This window comes from Numenius arquata, chromosome 7 (genome assembly GCF_964106895.1).
Source record: "Numenius arquata chromosome 7, bNumArq3.hap1.1, whole genome shotgun sequence".
NCBI classification, from domain to species: Eukaryota; Metazoa; Chordata; class Aves; order Charadriiformes; family Scolopacidae; genus Numenius; species Numenius arquata.
Window position 1 is genome coordinate 40768156 of NC_133582.1, and position 16199 is coordinate 40784354.

Below are 16199 nucleotides of genomic sequence, written 5' to 3' on the forward strand. Positions count from 1 at the left end.
TCAAACCTCTAACATTCATGCAGAAGAGTTACAATGACAACATTCAGTGTGCAAGCCTTATAAAGCTTAACAAAATACTATTAAAAGTCAAAGGCTAGATTTTTGAGTTCCAAGCATAACTCTGGTCAAGTCATCTGAATTCCAATCAAAAGCAGTGAGTTGTATAAAAGGAGCTCCATAGGAATGAAATAGCCAACTGCAATCAGTGTTTTGCCTAAAAGTTTTGATGTAGCTTGTGGAGGGAGATTTAAAACAAAGGATCCAAATGTTCCCTTGGTACGTATTTTTCTTGCCCACTCCACAGAAATTGACTCCATTTACACTAGGCAAGATCACCACTCCTGTTGCGGTATCTTGCAATGCACACCCTCCATTCTATTAAACGGAGTTTAGGCAGTATGAAACCTTGCTGGAAATGGCAGAACATTATAGCCTCAGCATGATACGGTTGCAGTGTTTGAGAGACATTTTTACTTAAAGTTTGCCTTCCACAGTGAAAAGCGTATGAAAGTACCCAAGGTTCTAATAATAATGACTGAAGAACAGTCCTTGTTACTGCAAAATACCAAGAAAGCAACAGTTTTTTCAACATTTTGCAATTGTAAAGATTAAAATATCATCCAAGTATCACAATGAATTTAAGAAAACTGAAGGTGCCACTGGAGAAGTGATTTTAGCTCATTTTACGGATCCGTAGCATTCTTATCCTTGATTTATCTTGTACTACAACTTACACAGTATTTATGTAAGCCTACATGAACAGTACAAGTAAGCAAAAATGTAACATCCGAATACTAAGAAAAACTAGTTTGTAAATTCGGTTACTGACAGAGAACATAGAAACGGCTCAACAGAGAACCTAAGGTTTCAGTAATTACTGAAATCACCATAAGCACACACATACACACCCCTCAAAAATCTCATTGCTTTTTGATTTTAATAGGTCACATCTTGACTCAGTTGTAACCAGTACACAGAGTCAGAATATTAAGCAGAACAAGTTCAGTAGACTGGAGAACCAGAAAAGAGTCAGTATTAAAGCACACCACTGCCATACAGCACTTGGGCATCCAAGAGATGAGTGCAGCATAAATACTTGCCCTGTATAAACTTTTATATGACAAGTCTTGCTAGTCTGGAACTTAGTAATCAAACTAGTTGAATTCACTGCTTCTTATTATACACCAGGGCTTCATTCTACGGAAAACCTTCCCAGGCCACAGTGGCTTCCCTACTCTGTCTTTGCGCTGAAGTTCTCTCTTCCTCCATCCACACTTGTGCTTAACTTCTAGTACGTGCTCAATGCTTGTTTTCATATTTTAAGGAGAAATAATAGAATACAAGAACAGGCGGCATTTTGTGAATATCAAGTTATTTTTGAGGACAGTTGTATTCCGTGCATCCTTTACAGTAGGGTCTAATATGTCATTATGCTCTCTTAAATATGAATGTACAAACCCAAGGAGACCTAAAGAAGCAATCAACAAAAGATGAGGAATAGAAATGGAGACGTCCATTAAGACGGTGACCTTATTAAAAGCATTTACACTCTCTTCATTTTGCAAACCAGAGGAGATGTTTTCTCTTTTCACTCAAAAATGATTGATTTCCTAAATTCAAGCATTCCCTTGTGATACACTTTCTATGGTAAAAAGGAAACCCATCCCTCTCTGTCCCCTGACACAGTACCTGTTCACAGTAAAACAAGTATGCACAAGCACTAATAATCTACTTTTTAACTGAATGAAAATGCGTCTGTGTACTTTAAAAGCTTGATAATACACCACTCAAAACAACCATCAGCTCTTCAGAAAACTCCATCATTTCAATGCTTCTACTTTAAAGGACAGCAATGCAGCTGGCAGTTACCTCATATGCTGAATCACTCCTGGAAGTAATATTTTTCTCATGGATTCTCCCCTGGGAGCAAACGCAAACACAGATGAACTCAAACTTGAGAATACTGTCACTACAAGTGATTTAGATTCTTTCACAGATAATGGTGTTTGGAGACACCTGACACCTAAATCTATCCAAACAACCACAAAGCCTCTCTTATTAAATATAAATATATTATTCAGAAACTCAAAATCACAGACAAATAAGTATGCAGTATCACAAGTACCCTATTAACAAGCCTGTCTTATAGAAAAGGAGAATACTAGGATGGATAGTGAAAACAAACTATAACATGAGCAATGGATGTATGTTAACATAGTGCATGTGCCTAATACAGAAATCATGTACTGTAATTCATATACAAAAGACATTTTAAACAGCAAATAAATTCTTTGGAAGTACAGTTCTCAGAGAGAGACAGCCCGTGGAGAATTAGAGCACTGGTTTCTGAGTGCAGTTAATGTTTTGATTTGGGCTTGCGAATCGATTAGAGCTTTTTACATAACCTGACAAGTTTTCTCCCTTACATGTTGCCATTCTAAAGTGGGAGTAAATGGAGACAACAGTAGAGCTTAAAAGGTATTTATTTTCAGAATAATTTTATTTACTAGGTTTAAGATAGTCATTTTTTAAATCTACTTCAGGGCACTTCACAAGACTTAACAAAAAAATGTGTTTAAGGAATTATTTTGAGTAGAGATTTAAAATTTGGTCACTAGGTTTTAAAGTTTGATCAAAAAGATAACTACAAATCCAACTGCACATTGATACACATATACTCTATATATTTATTATATAGGCATACACACACATTTTATATATATATATATATACTTAGAACGCCCCACTTTCCTGATTCTGTGGGCCTTGAAATATTTTTTTAAGTGATCCAGTACTGAAGTTCAAAGGTTCAGACATCTATCTTGTCCAAAACTTACAACAGGAGTGGGGACAGAGCTGGAGGTACGGATCACAATTAAGAGAGAGGTAAAGAGTCACTGGGTATGGTAATGGGACTACAGCAGAAGGGAGCTAAAAAAAAAAGCAGCTCTCAATTACCACCCCCCAAAATCAACCTTCGCTGCCCTTGGATGGCGGGGTGGGAATGTAATTACAAGCAGTGGAAAAACATTCTCCTGCCCTCATTCCAGTTGTTCACAGTGGGTACCGGAATATCATGAAAACAATGAGTTACAGTGCGAGACGGTCACTGTTGTGTCACCCTTCAGACTGTTTCCAAGGCAAGTAGTTACACTTTAACCGGTGCGGTGAGAGGTTATGAAATGTTGCTCTTCCTGATAAGTTCTCTCCTTAAACAACAGGGAACCTTACAAAAGACATATTTACATATATTAATAATGCACAATATTTACATATATTAAAACATGCACAAACATCCCCCCTGTTGTCCAGCATTTCTAAGTCTGCAAACATTTCCTGAATAAAGCCACATCATATAACTCCCTCCCTGGTAAATCCTGGTTTCGAAGCTGATTGACACTATAACATACCGGGAACCATAAGCACTCAAAAGACTTAATTTCACACCCAAAAATATCCTGCACTAGCTTAAGTTTTAATATTAATTTTATTTTCATTATCTTTGTGTGTCCCCAAGAAGCTTGAAGAAGCTTAAGCAACAATCTGTATATGTAATGCATTTTAATTCTGATAAAGTACTTATTTAGCAGCCAATCCTTTTCTGTTGCAGCAAAACCGATGAATTCTTCCTTCAGTTAAGGAAAACTTTTGACAGATTAGGAAATTTCATTTTTATTATTTGTTAAATTTAACTACATCCATAGAATTCTTAGACCACAAGGATACTGTTTTGAAAATAGAGGAAATTTGTAAGATCATACTAAAACTTTCCAATAGACAAGTTACAGTATTTGCTAACCCCCTCTCACCAAGGTTTTTAAAACAAACTAAACAGGTACAGGAGTGCCTTAATTGCAGCACTGAAAATGAATCATTGTGCAAGCAGCCACACCCTGGAAAACACTCTCCAAAGTGATGATGGTACAATTCACAGGACTTTCTTCCAGCTTAACAAACAAAAATATTATTTTAAGTATTTTTTTTTCCATAAACCAATGTTTACAATCAATGCCATAATTTCCAAACATGCTAAAGTTTTATGATCTTGCACTCTTATGTACAGACGCATTATATGACTTGTTCACGATAACTTAAAAAGGGTAAAGTCAGAGATCTCAGTTTCCAGGGTATCAGTGTAAGGCTCAATCCAAATTTGCTTAAACTTCTCAAACTATCTATACACAAGTGATGGTATATAAGCAGTAAGGAGTAAATTTCTCTTTATGGAAGTTATCCTTGGTTCCTGTTCTTTAAGCAGTTATTTCCCAATAAAAGCAGAAAACATACATTGTGGCAGGAATTACACTCGTAACATTTTTTCCTTCAAGCCACTTGATTAGATGAAATCTTCAATCACAGCAACACAGCAGAGTTGCAGTCATTATGCTTGTAAGCTAAAAGCTGGATAAAACTGTTTAAGTACTCACAGTTACAAGCAGCCACTGCTATCTGATTTCTCTCTTGTACATAGCTTCATTTTGTATCCACCCCCAACAGTCACACACTATTGCAAGCGACACGGACCACCAGTATCTCAGCTGGGAGAGCCAGGATGCTTCCACATGGATTTTTGCCTTCCTTGCAAAACATCTTTCCCACGGTTATTGCAACAGCCCACCCGCACAGACTACCTTATTCATGACACAAGACCAATCCGGTTACCAAAGACTTTGGAAACCTGACATTTCAAAAGATGTCTTTAAGCAGACTTCTGCCATCGTTATAGCAACACTAATGGACTGATACAAAACTAGGAGTTGTAGCACAACTGACTCCACCGATCAGCTTTAGCTCACCTCTCCCCTTTTCCTGCTGTTTTCGCCTGATTGGCAGAAAGTGGGGAGCACATGTAAGTTATCTACTAAAATACTTAATACCTTCTACTGAAGCACTATAGTCAGAAACTCAGTTCTTCACATTCTTAATGCTTTTCTTTACCAACCTTGCTCCTTACAAAGTGAATTCTCCAGGTGCTTTGAAATGCAAGTAAGCCACCTTTGCACAGGTTTGTGTTGAGCCCTGTAACTCAACTCTTCTGAGCTCCACAGTGCCTCAGTAAGTCTACCTACATCTATCTGTTGCTATAGTATACGTAAATCCACAACTATATAAGTCTAACTACTAGAGCTTCAGCATAAAACCTATTGGCTTGATACTCTACAGACTATTTTAACATGCAACACATGCAGAGGTGCCACAAAATTGCATGTTCATGTGAAACCATGGAAGATGGGGGAAAAAGGAACAATCTTTTAATCTTGCATTACTCAATTAATCAGCAACTAGAGGATGAATCATAGAAGTTTTCTCTACTTGCATATCTTAAGTCAATATCCACAGTGGAAGAACCCAGACAGACATGAATCCATTTACCATGATAAAAGCATTTACAGGCTCAAACCAAAGAATGAAAAACCAAGAAGGTCACAACACTACACACTTTCCCTTCAGGCACAAAAGATACCTTTTTGTCCACTAGTACAAACATGAACAAAAGAAAGAATAAAGAGACAAGCCATCCCAACCAAATGCTCAGAATTTGGTTCTTCACAAGCCTTTCCTAGAAGGGTAAGCTGCAGAAAATGCCATGCTGTGATGCTGGCACATAGTACCATCAGACAACAGTGCAATGTGTCAGAGAACATGAGAAATTTAGACATTTAGACCTGTCTAGACTTTTTACATTGTGTATGTACAGAAAGTTTCAGTCCGTTGCCAGAGAAATCACATGCAAAACCAGGTATTTCAGTTTCACCAATATAATAATATGATAATGTGAAGAGGTGCATGCACAGATTACAAATGCAACTGCTGTTTCTCATTTAATGTTTCCTTTGTTTTCTATCTACCGCAAACTTGCAGTAAAAAAAGTACTGCAAAAAGCAGTAAAAATCAAGAACAGCTCTCTTGCTTTCCACAGTTGTAACAAAATTGCACAGATTATTCAGAGAAGGTACCAAAAATAGCACTATTTTATTTGTTTATCAGTACAATTTCTGCATTTTTGACTTACGGAAATATTTCAAGGTCTCTTCTATCTGTTCAGTTGTTAAGTCAATATTCGCATCGGGGGAAATGAGAGGTGTATGCAGCCAGTCGTCGTGGTCATAACCATAGATTGTATCTGCTCTTAGCTTATAATGAGGCAGCTGCTCTTCCAGGAGACTGATGATTTCAACTTCAGGAAGGTTGGTACTATTGCACACATCTGGTAAGAGAAGAGGACAATCTCTATTAGTTACTTTAAATTGAGTACTCTGCGTACAAGCTAGCAAAGATGTCAGTTTGTTTTGGCATCAGCAAGATTTTTCTGCATGTAGAAAACAACTACATACTGATCAGTTTAGAACATAAGACTTGCACAAATAATCCCCAAATAGCATATTTACTAGCAGAAAATACAAGGGCATGCTCTTAGGCACAAAAAGCCCAACCTCCCAGAAGCAGGGATTCATGTACTGAAGAGTAAGGTTGGGGGGGAACTAGAGAGCAAGTGACCATTGAACAAGACAGGGTACTTCCAACCTGGATATGGAGTACTACATACAGGAATTTACATTTTTGATGTTCTATTTGAGAGATTATTTTTACCTTGCAAGCTTTACATGTGTCCTTACTTGGGTCTTTGACCACAGTTCAGTACCACTATAATTTTTTGCCTTTGCTGCTGGCAGATTTTTCTCAAGAAAAAAAGAAATCCAGAATTACAAGAGGAAACAGTGTCACAGTTCACACCTAAGATGCACTGGTAAAGTTGGAGTCAGCTGAAAGAACTTTTAGGGAACCTTTTGACACTATCTTGACCTGCATTCTGCGATATCAGTCCCTCATGTTCACAAATATATCAAGTTTGCACACAGTTTTAAAAACGGATACCGACAGCCATCAACAACTGCAAAAATGGTGCAATTAAAATTGGAGATTTAAATTCAGGACAAGAGGGAGCTGAGAAGTTTTAACACAGAAAATTCCAATTCAACATAAAAACTTTTCCACCATAAGGATGGTCAAACACGGGAACAGGGGTGCAGAAAGCCTGGGAGACCTCCCATCTTTGGAAAGATTGACGACTCGACTAAACAAAGCCCATAAGCACTCAGACCTGCTTTGAGTAGACATCATAAGAGATGACCTCTGGAGATACCTTCCAACCTATATTATTCTATAATGAAGAATTTTTTGTGCATGTGAATATCCAAAACAGGCCTGATCATTTTAAATATATACATTTTAATTACGATATAAAATTAACTACAATGGCTTGCTAAGTAATTATTAAGAAACAGAGTAACTCCTGGTATGTTTCCCATAAATACTTAAGTGCATCAATCTGCATTCCCATTTCCGTGCCAGGACAAAAAAGAAAAGAACACCACAGCCCCCCCACCACCACCCCCACACATACAAAAATAAGAAAGAACAAGCACTAAGGAAGCTCGTACACTGTGCAACACAGCTCCATCTTTAACCACTGCCATAACTCTTGCCAACTGTTGCTCAAGAGTCACTCCACAGTAAATAGCAAAGACTGTCAAGGCCCTTTACTGCCCTGACGAGACCAAGGACCAGCACCCTCTGCCCAGTGGTCCAGGAGCCCCACTTAATCCCAAGCCCCCCTGTCCTCCCCTGTGCAGTGCTGTAGGGTAGGTCTGAGCCCAGCTCTGTCCTCTGCTGGCACAGACTGGGCTTCCTGGACTGGCTACAGGTCCACTCGGTATCTGGAATTTGTCTGATGATCCCTGGAGAGTCAGTTTTAACTGTTACTGCCAGCACCTTTGCCCTGCTCAGGAACAAAAGGACTAGGCTCTGTCAACAAGGATCCTGCCCTTCCCATCCTGTGGACACACTCAGCTGCTGGCAGGGCTGCTCTTGCTACCCCTGACAGAGACCTACTTCCAGAAGAGATAAAATCATTACTGCAGGACTGGTGCAGACCTACAATTCCACTGCAAGCTAGTGGCTTAACCTCTGCCAGGGGAGGGGAGGGAGGAATGGGGAAGTAACACATACTTTTCCATAGGCCAGTAATTTCCTCTTTTTTTTTTTTTTAAATCTAATCCAGAAATTGCATTGTCATAAGCACCATCCCGACAGCTAAAGATGGCAAGAACGTTACTATTCTATCAGACAACAGGGCAGAGGATTCAAAGATGAACGCACACGGGTTACCTCCTGCCTATATCCTTTACAGCATCCTATTGATTAAAACTAAAATCCACTTGGGAAAGTTGCATTATACCTTATGGTTCAAGAAGCCTGCTATTATCTACCAGGAGGTGTGCTCCTCTGCTTTCACCCAGGCTGTTCTGCTAACTGTTGTACACACAGAAGTGTTCTCCAAACCTCACTGCGTAAGTGGATGTGCGAAAGCCAGTAGGATTAGGTACCCACACCGGTAGCAATGCTATTTTTATATGGACTTCGGTGCGATGCAAGAGTCAGCCTTTAAGATGGCCTTGCAACCCTCCTGGAGGAGTACTAACTTACACAGAAAAAAAAATACCCGTTTCCCACGTTTCCAAAGCTGCGAGATAACTGGTAACTAAACACCTTTCTTCTTCCCTGGCTACCTTTCTAACAGCACCCATCTTAGTGCCTGCAGCCATCTGAGTTCAGAAAAGCCAGCTGATCTTCTGAAAAACACATGTTCATCTCAACTAAACATTCAAAATGTGTCTGTGTGAGCATGCATACACATAAGGATTTTTTATATATGCATATCTACATATATATAGATATGCATCTATAGACCTGTAGATATAGATATGCATCTGTAGATATGCAGATATAGATATACATTTGTAGATATGCATATAGATATGCATATCTACTTATATATAGATATGTAGATATAGATATACATCATTGGATTATCTAATTGCTCTCACTGCCAAGAATATGGGGTTCATTGTTTTGTTGGTGTTGTTTTGAGGGGGAAGAGGGGGGAGTGGTGTTTGGCTGAAATGTTAGTTTGCCTCTTGTGAGGAATGTAAGAGCCTACACAGCCTGACTGAGGTGGTCTTCTTGGGAACAAGGAAATAAAAATTCAAACCTTTAGTGTCTTTCTGCTTTTAACTAGTATTTCAAAAGAAATTGGCTGACTTCATAGAGAAAGTTTCAGTCAAATAATTCTGTGCAGAAAAGTAAAATGGTTGTCGGTGTCAAAAAACAACAGAAAATGGAATGCAAAAGAAGTTATCAAAAAAATCTAGGAGAAAAAAAACCCACCCAAACCCCACACATGCACATACACAAGAAACTCATACACTTTTATTGTGCAAACGTAATCCACCAGAACATGAAGGAAAGACAGTAAATAAGTGAGAATTGGTTGACTTTTATTCCACTACAAGACAATTCTTCTACTCTGTCATATGACAAATATTGAGTGTTTCTGAGCAATTCCAAAGGCCTAACAGCTGGAAAAGATATTAATGAGTAGCTAGAAAGGCAATTTATTATGATGCTATTGTCATTAATTTCTATTGCGATTTTTAAAATCTGTATGCCAGCAGGAAATAGAGGCAGGCTCTGATGTAATTGCCTAATTAGAAAAACAGGAAACTGTAATTACACTTGTGTATGACTAAACATTAGTTGACCATTTAAATCAGAGCAATATTCTCACTGCTACAATCACACCTTCTTCCCCTTCGCTTTTTCTCCCCTCCCTTTTCTGAGGTGCAGACACTTGTTATGAGAAGATACGCCGGTTAACGCCATCCCTCATCCTGAAACACCAGTCACATTTTACGGAAGACCCTGACTGCACTTCCAGATAGTTTTAATGAATATTTCTGACTAAACTGCAAAGATACTGTAAGCTAAATAAGTTCTCTGCTCTGAATACCTAATACATTTATGTTTTATGATCAAGTTAACTGAAGTCCAGCAAGCATAAAACTGTTGCATTTCCTCTTGTCCTAACTGGTACCTTCTTTTTACTGAGATAAAAATAACACCATAAGCCTAAGACAATTAGCTTAATAAAAGTAACACAACAAAACAGTTGAAATATATCCTCATAAGTTGCTCTTTTACAGATTTTGTCTAAGCAATTTTAAACTTGTAGTTTTCTGGACATCCTTGGCAAATAGAAACTTCTACAAGGAAATTAAAAAAACCAAATAGCTAAATGAATTATGAACTCATGATTCTTACTAAAGTGTGGGTCATTGCAGGTTCTGCTTTTGAAAGAAGAGTTAAGAAAGATTTTCTAAGGCTCTTGCATACTGTAGAAGACTGCAGGTTTCAGCACCTTCTAGAAATAGTTATATATAAACAAAGAAAATTTCTTCATTCTTTTCCATATTATTTTTGTGAGTAACGCATTACAGTGCTTTGCTATCTTCATGGCCTAAATGTGGCTCATGTACAAACACCCTCACCTCTTTCTGGTGCAAAACATATTCCTCCATGCCCTATTCCTCAGCAGATAAAGTTCCTCAGACTGCTTTACAGGAGTTTGACATTATTCCTCTGTATGTTTTCTAAATGAGATTAAGACAAATTCTTTCAGATACTTGCCCCCCCTCCCCCGATGATTTTGTTGCTTCATTTTCTAATCCACTCTTTCAATAAAGAAGATGCAAAACTGGGAAGAAAACTCCCATTGAGCTCCTTTCCTGCATTTTTTCTTCCTACTTCAGTCCCTCTTGGGTAATTATTAATGAATTACTTATTCACTTGTTCTGTATCTTCTGCATACCCTGGCATTTGACTGACTGGTATATTTCCCTTCTGAGCATCTTAAACCTCTCCACTACCTCCCTCCCAATTTAAGACAGCCACTAAAGGTTCACTGGTTGCTTCACCTTGTTTGCATTTCCTCAGAGGCATTTTTATTAGATTTGCTGATGCGGATACCTTTGATTATTTCATCCATTCCCTCTCGTGTAAGAGCTCTATCCATTTGAAAAGCACAGTAAATTAACTTTTCTTCATGGAGATTAAACTGACCCTGGCTTTTTCTTTTTTTGGCAAATTATCTGAGGAAGAAAGGGGCATAATTTTTAGGGCAACCAAGTGAGGATAAGAGTACACTTGGCTACTTTGGGATGTACACTTACACCCCTCCTCTGTTGACAAGCGAGCAAGCAGTTTATCAAACAGAAAATGGAGTGAGAGGTCTAAAACAACAGGAGTTGACTGTATCGAAGGGGCACAGCACCTCAAGGACTGCCACTGCCCCTCTGTGCTCGTAACATCACCCAGATCATAAGACATTGTGCAGGGTGCTGTCACCCGCTGCCATTTTCATCTTGCACTCAGGCAACCATGCAATACATTAGGTCACTTCCCATACAGTGTTAAACATATTTAGCTGTGGGTGTTCTGTGGACAGGAGGAACTATGCCAGCACCTCACGACCAAGCAATTCAACTTCAGTTGAACAAACTTCAAGCCAAGCTAACTTCAACACGAACCACACGTAGACAGATTTGAAGATCTCATTCCAAACAACATGGTCAACTAAAGCAGCTCAGTGTCAAACTCCATTTCCTAGCAGGCTTTTGGGTTTCACCTGTTTACAGCTATGACTGAATAGTCATATTTTAGAATGTAGAAATGAAACCAAGCTTGACTGATAAAACAAGAAGCACCTATTTCAGCAGCAACTTCACATAGAAGTAGTGATAAATTGAGAGAAAAGAACCTAAAACAAAGAGATGGGGGTGGGGAGGGGGGTGTTTTGAAGGGGGGGAACAGACCAAAAAAAAAAAAACCAAAACACACCAAACATACACAAAACATACACACAGAGAAGACAAACCCAACAAATCTCAAAGCCTGCTGTTATCTCCAGGGGTTTTTAGCTATGTTGTAGCGTGTTTCTAATCAGTGCAGTCATTGCATGGAACATAAAATATTTAGCTTGGATCTGCCTGAATTCTGGTCCAAACCATCCTCAGTCTTTATGGTTTTATTGGTTTGTTTTCAAGCAGAGGCTCCCCCTTTCAAGGTTAAAAGGATTTCCAGATCTTTACAGAACCTGCTGGCAGGAGATGCTGCCACCTGGCGTTAAGAGGTGCCTTAATACCCGAAACACCAAGCCATCAACGACATTTTGTCAGCCAGTTTCTCGTTTACCATTACTACTGTAAATGGAACAAAACAATGTCTCATAAATGCAACCTTGCCATGAATCGTGCTAAGGTCAGGGTTGTGCTCAAGAAGGGAGAGGCTAGAACACACAAGTCGAGACAATGAAGACCCCAACAAAACCACCCAGAGACAGCGTCATTCCTGGAGCACCATGGTCCAGAGTTGTGGTTCTGCCGGATGCTGACACCCTGCAAACAGCTCAAAGCATCTCTGCTATCCTGAAGTGCCTCCTCTGAGAAGAGGGAAACAATTGCAGTGCACAAGCGGTGTGTCTGGCAGAACAGCTACACTCTAGGTGTGACCTTAGGGAAGCACGGGGCTGGCTTGGCAACTTTCAAAACACAAGCTCTGGCCGTCAGGTTGTATCACCCACCCACCCTGAATATCATCCAGGGGGCTCCACTGCATCACCACCCAGCGGCTGGTACTCAGCCCACAATCAGAAAAGGGACATCTAAATACCCTCTCCTTCTCAAACAAAACAAACAAAAAAACAAACTCCAAACCAACAGCCCCATTCACACTCTGGCAAATTCTTTCACTTCCCACAACAGAATTAAAAAATTGTAACATGTCACAACCTTTTGAGGCAGGCGAGGAAAGGGAAGTACATAAGAGCACAGCAACAAAATCAGATGAGAGAAACAAGGAAACTCCCTGGAGAAAGCAGGAAGAAGGAAGAAGTCTACTACTTCACTTCAGAGCCACCTATTCCTCTCCCTGGTTTTCAGTCCTGTCCCATTTCCCACACACATATTACACTCCCCCCCGACCCCCCCCTTGACACTTAGCTCTCTAAAGTTTAAAATAGAGAAATTTGAAAAAAACATTTTTTGAAAATGGCCTGTCAATAAAGAAATTATTTTTGAAAAAAGCACACTATACCTGAAAAGGGTCAATTCCATTGCTGGCTCCTTACTAGTTAAATAAAAGGAAGGTTCTCTGGAGGACAGGGCTACTGCATGGAGGTTAAAGTCCAGCCACATGTAACACAATAAATTAAAGTTCATCAACTTGAGGCTATTTTGTGCTAAATATGAGTGAATCTAGACTGCTGCTTTTGTGTCATGTGATGCATATATGCACAGAGAACGCAAACTGAAAGTCTGTGTCCCTTCTCAGAAACCAAGGATCTGTAAGCACTTGGCAAATTTTGTATCCCTGTATGTAAAATGACATAAAATTCCATAGCACATGTACCATCACAAAAGACAGCGTTACATTTTCTACTATTTAAGTAGGAAGTGTCCCATTTCAAATTCTCAGAGTATTCAGCACCTCCTTCAGTTTTAAAATGCAGAAATACACAACTCCATAATGGGAAAAGTCATCCCATTCCATTGGGCTGAGAAAATTCTGGAAACTCCTTCCAATAAAAAGTCACCTAATCTAGCTCGACAACCACCCAAGAGGCCATGACTATATTAGGATTGTCCTTTCTCAGCAGACCACAAGCCTAAAGCCTAATCACATTCCAGGGATGGAAGCAAGAAAGATGGGCCTTTCTCTAAATGCTCTTCCAGCAGATCTTTCCTGGATGCTTGAGGCAACCCGGTAGCCTCATTTGCCCAATGCTTTCTTTCCATTTAGACAATCACGGAATGGAGTGAACTAGTCATTACTGTTGTGAAAAGTTCTACGTAAGAATGAAAAGCAAAAGGGTAGATAAGAAACTTCAACCCCACAATTAGGGTGCTAGCCAGCCTACCAAAAAGGGCAATATAGCCCGTAGTCATCCATTATTTGAGCTCTATAGGCCCGCACAGACACAGGCATGAAGTTCTAACTGGGGTCCAGAATTACAAGTATTCCTTGAACCTTATTTAACAATTACTCTGCACCTATAATAGGCAAACCCCCAGAACTCACCATATTCCCATTCAATTCCAGTTCTAGGATGCCTCAAACATGGGTAATTATACTGAAGTCTTACAAATACTACTGCTGAACTCAGGACTGCACACACACGATACGTGTGTTTTAATGTAAAGTGCATGATTAGCTTCTAGAGCAAGGAAAATTACTTCTAATAAAAAGAAAATTCACTGTCCTCCCAACTCACTGACTTGCCCAAAGGGAAAGATAGCCTTAGCATCCTACAAATCAGAAGTCTCACTGCTGGCTGCAAAGTCAAACTGCTGGAACAAAACCTCTTCAACAAGGAAGCTGTCTCATACCTTTAAAATTCAGACTCCTCAAACAGCCGTGGCAGCTTCTGTAACTTGACTGGCATGACAGGATTTTGGAATTGCAAGTCCTGCCACACCTTTAACCAAACCTGTATTTAAGCAGTGGTTCTTCTGCCTCTAAACATGGAAAATACTGGACAAAATCCAGTCTTCCATGAGAAAATAAAAGACGCCATGCCAACCTTGGATATTCCCATTCTGGGCTGCCACAGCAAGGCTTCAGCTGACCTGTAATTCGGTACCGCACACAGTGCTTTCTCTCTTCCACACGTAGATCTCAACTGGATTTCCCCACCTCGTGTAGGTGGGGAACCACAGGGAAGGCAAGGCAGTATTTATGGTAGCCAAGTGGGCACACTCAATCATGGAAAAGGAATTCTGGATGAGAAGTCCAGCCCATGGAGAAGAATGAATCACCCAAAGATGGATTCTAATCATCTTCTCTATGTAATACCATATGTCACTTCAGTTATCTGCCATTCATATTTAAATTCATATAAACATGCACTAATGAAAGCAAGGGTAGGAGCTGAAAGGAGAAAGATTCTCAAGAGTTTGCTTTTCTTCCCCTCTCCCACCCTCTTTCCCCTAAACAAATCAAGCTTCATCACTGGAAAAGAAAGGGTCCCTTCTCCCCAGAAGTTTTAAAGGATTTGTACAAGGGTAGGGAAGCTGCACAGAACATAATCACCGTTCTTCCTTTGCTACAAAGGAGAATTGGTATGAAGGTTCAGATCATTCAATATTGTTCAAAAGAATAATGTGGTGCAGGAAAAAATCATTACATTGATTAGGTTGCCAGCTGAAACAGAAGAAAAAATTGCTGTTCCTTCAGTTCTGCCACAGTAGGCACTGGCCAAGCCTGTCTGTGGAGCGGACAAGCCATGGAACCATCTTCTCAGATAGGTCACTGGGCTTAGCCTACATCTGCAGTTTTGGGTATGTAAAGCACGAATATTTCTAGCACGTTACCTTCCTTGGTAGGAAATTCTACTTAAATTTGGCAATTGAAAGCATATTGAAGATCTAAGCTGGAAGAAAACTTGGCTTAGCCAAACACGCCAAATAAAGATTGGTACAAAGCTGGCAACAGCCAAGCTAACAAAGATAAAACCACTGGAAACTGCAGTTCCAGTGTGAGGAATGACCTTGTTTATAAAGTTAAAGTCTTCCTGCTTTAGTTTCATCCTACATATACATTCCTACTGAGTATAAAAAGGCAAGACATATCTTGGTGATGAGGGGCCATTAAACTATTAGGTCCCTACTGTACATTAAGCCATAAGTTTAAATGAATTTTGTTTCAGAATGGAAAATTTTTCTCCCTGTAGATAAGTGCAGCCATACTCATGCTTTTATTTTTACATTAAACAGAAAATAAAAGGAAACTCCACCACCATAGCTATTCTTTTAGAGCAAGAACAAAAGCTATTCATGTATCAAATGCATGCTGGCAACGCTCTGTTCAACAGCAGTAAGAATAAACACATTCATTAACCATTAGGATCTTTCAGCTGCCAAGACAGACTGAGAATGTCTCAAAAATCCATTGATAGATCACTGACTACAGAAAACCCTGAAAAGCAATTGTCCTGCTTTTGCTTGTTGTTCAGCCCAGCTACAAAATGTGCCAGTCCCTAAACAATGGCTCTCAATGAAGCTTTAGAATCACAAGCAAAACATAATTCTTATGTAGCTTGCTCTTCACAGATGTTGACTTTAAAGGGAAAATTTGTTGATACATGATGGACACATACACATATATTGAAGGAGAAAGGTAAAGCTGCACTCAGCATGCTATGAAGATAAATTATGGAATAAAAGTATTTTCACGTATTTAAATACATCAATAATCAAGTGTAGCGTTTTTGTCTTCCAGTACTAAAGTGCACTGCAACAGGAAAA

At 39.4% G+C, this 16199-nt stretch overlaps 1 protein-coding gene across 3 annotated transcripts in view; it reads right to left on the minus strand.

Moving 5' to 3' along the window:
* Nucleotides 1–16199, minus strand: part of TRAK1 (trafficking kinesin protein 1) — a 117741-nt gene that overhangs the window by 67254 nt on the left and 34288 nt on the right. For all 3 annotated transcript variants that reach the window (XM_074150543.1, XM_074150542.1, XM_074150546.1), the window contains exon 3: nucleotides 6014–6208. In XM_074150543.1, coding sequence (XP_074006644.1) covers nucleotides 6014–6208 — 195 coding nt within the window. The remainder of the gene's footprint in view (nucleotides 1–6013; nucleotides 6209–16199) is intronic.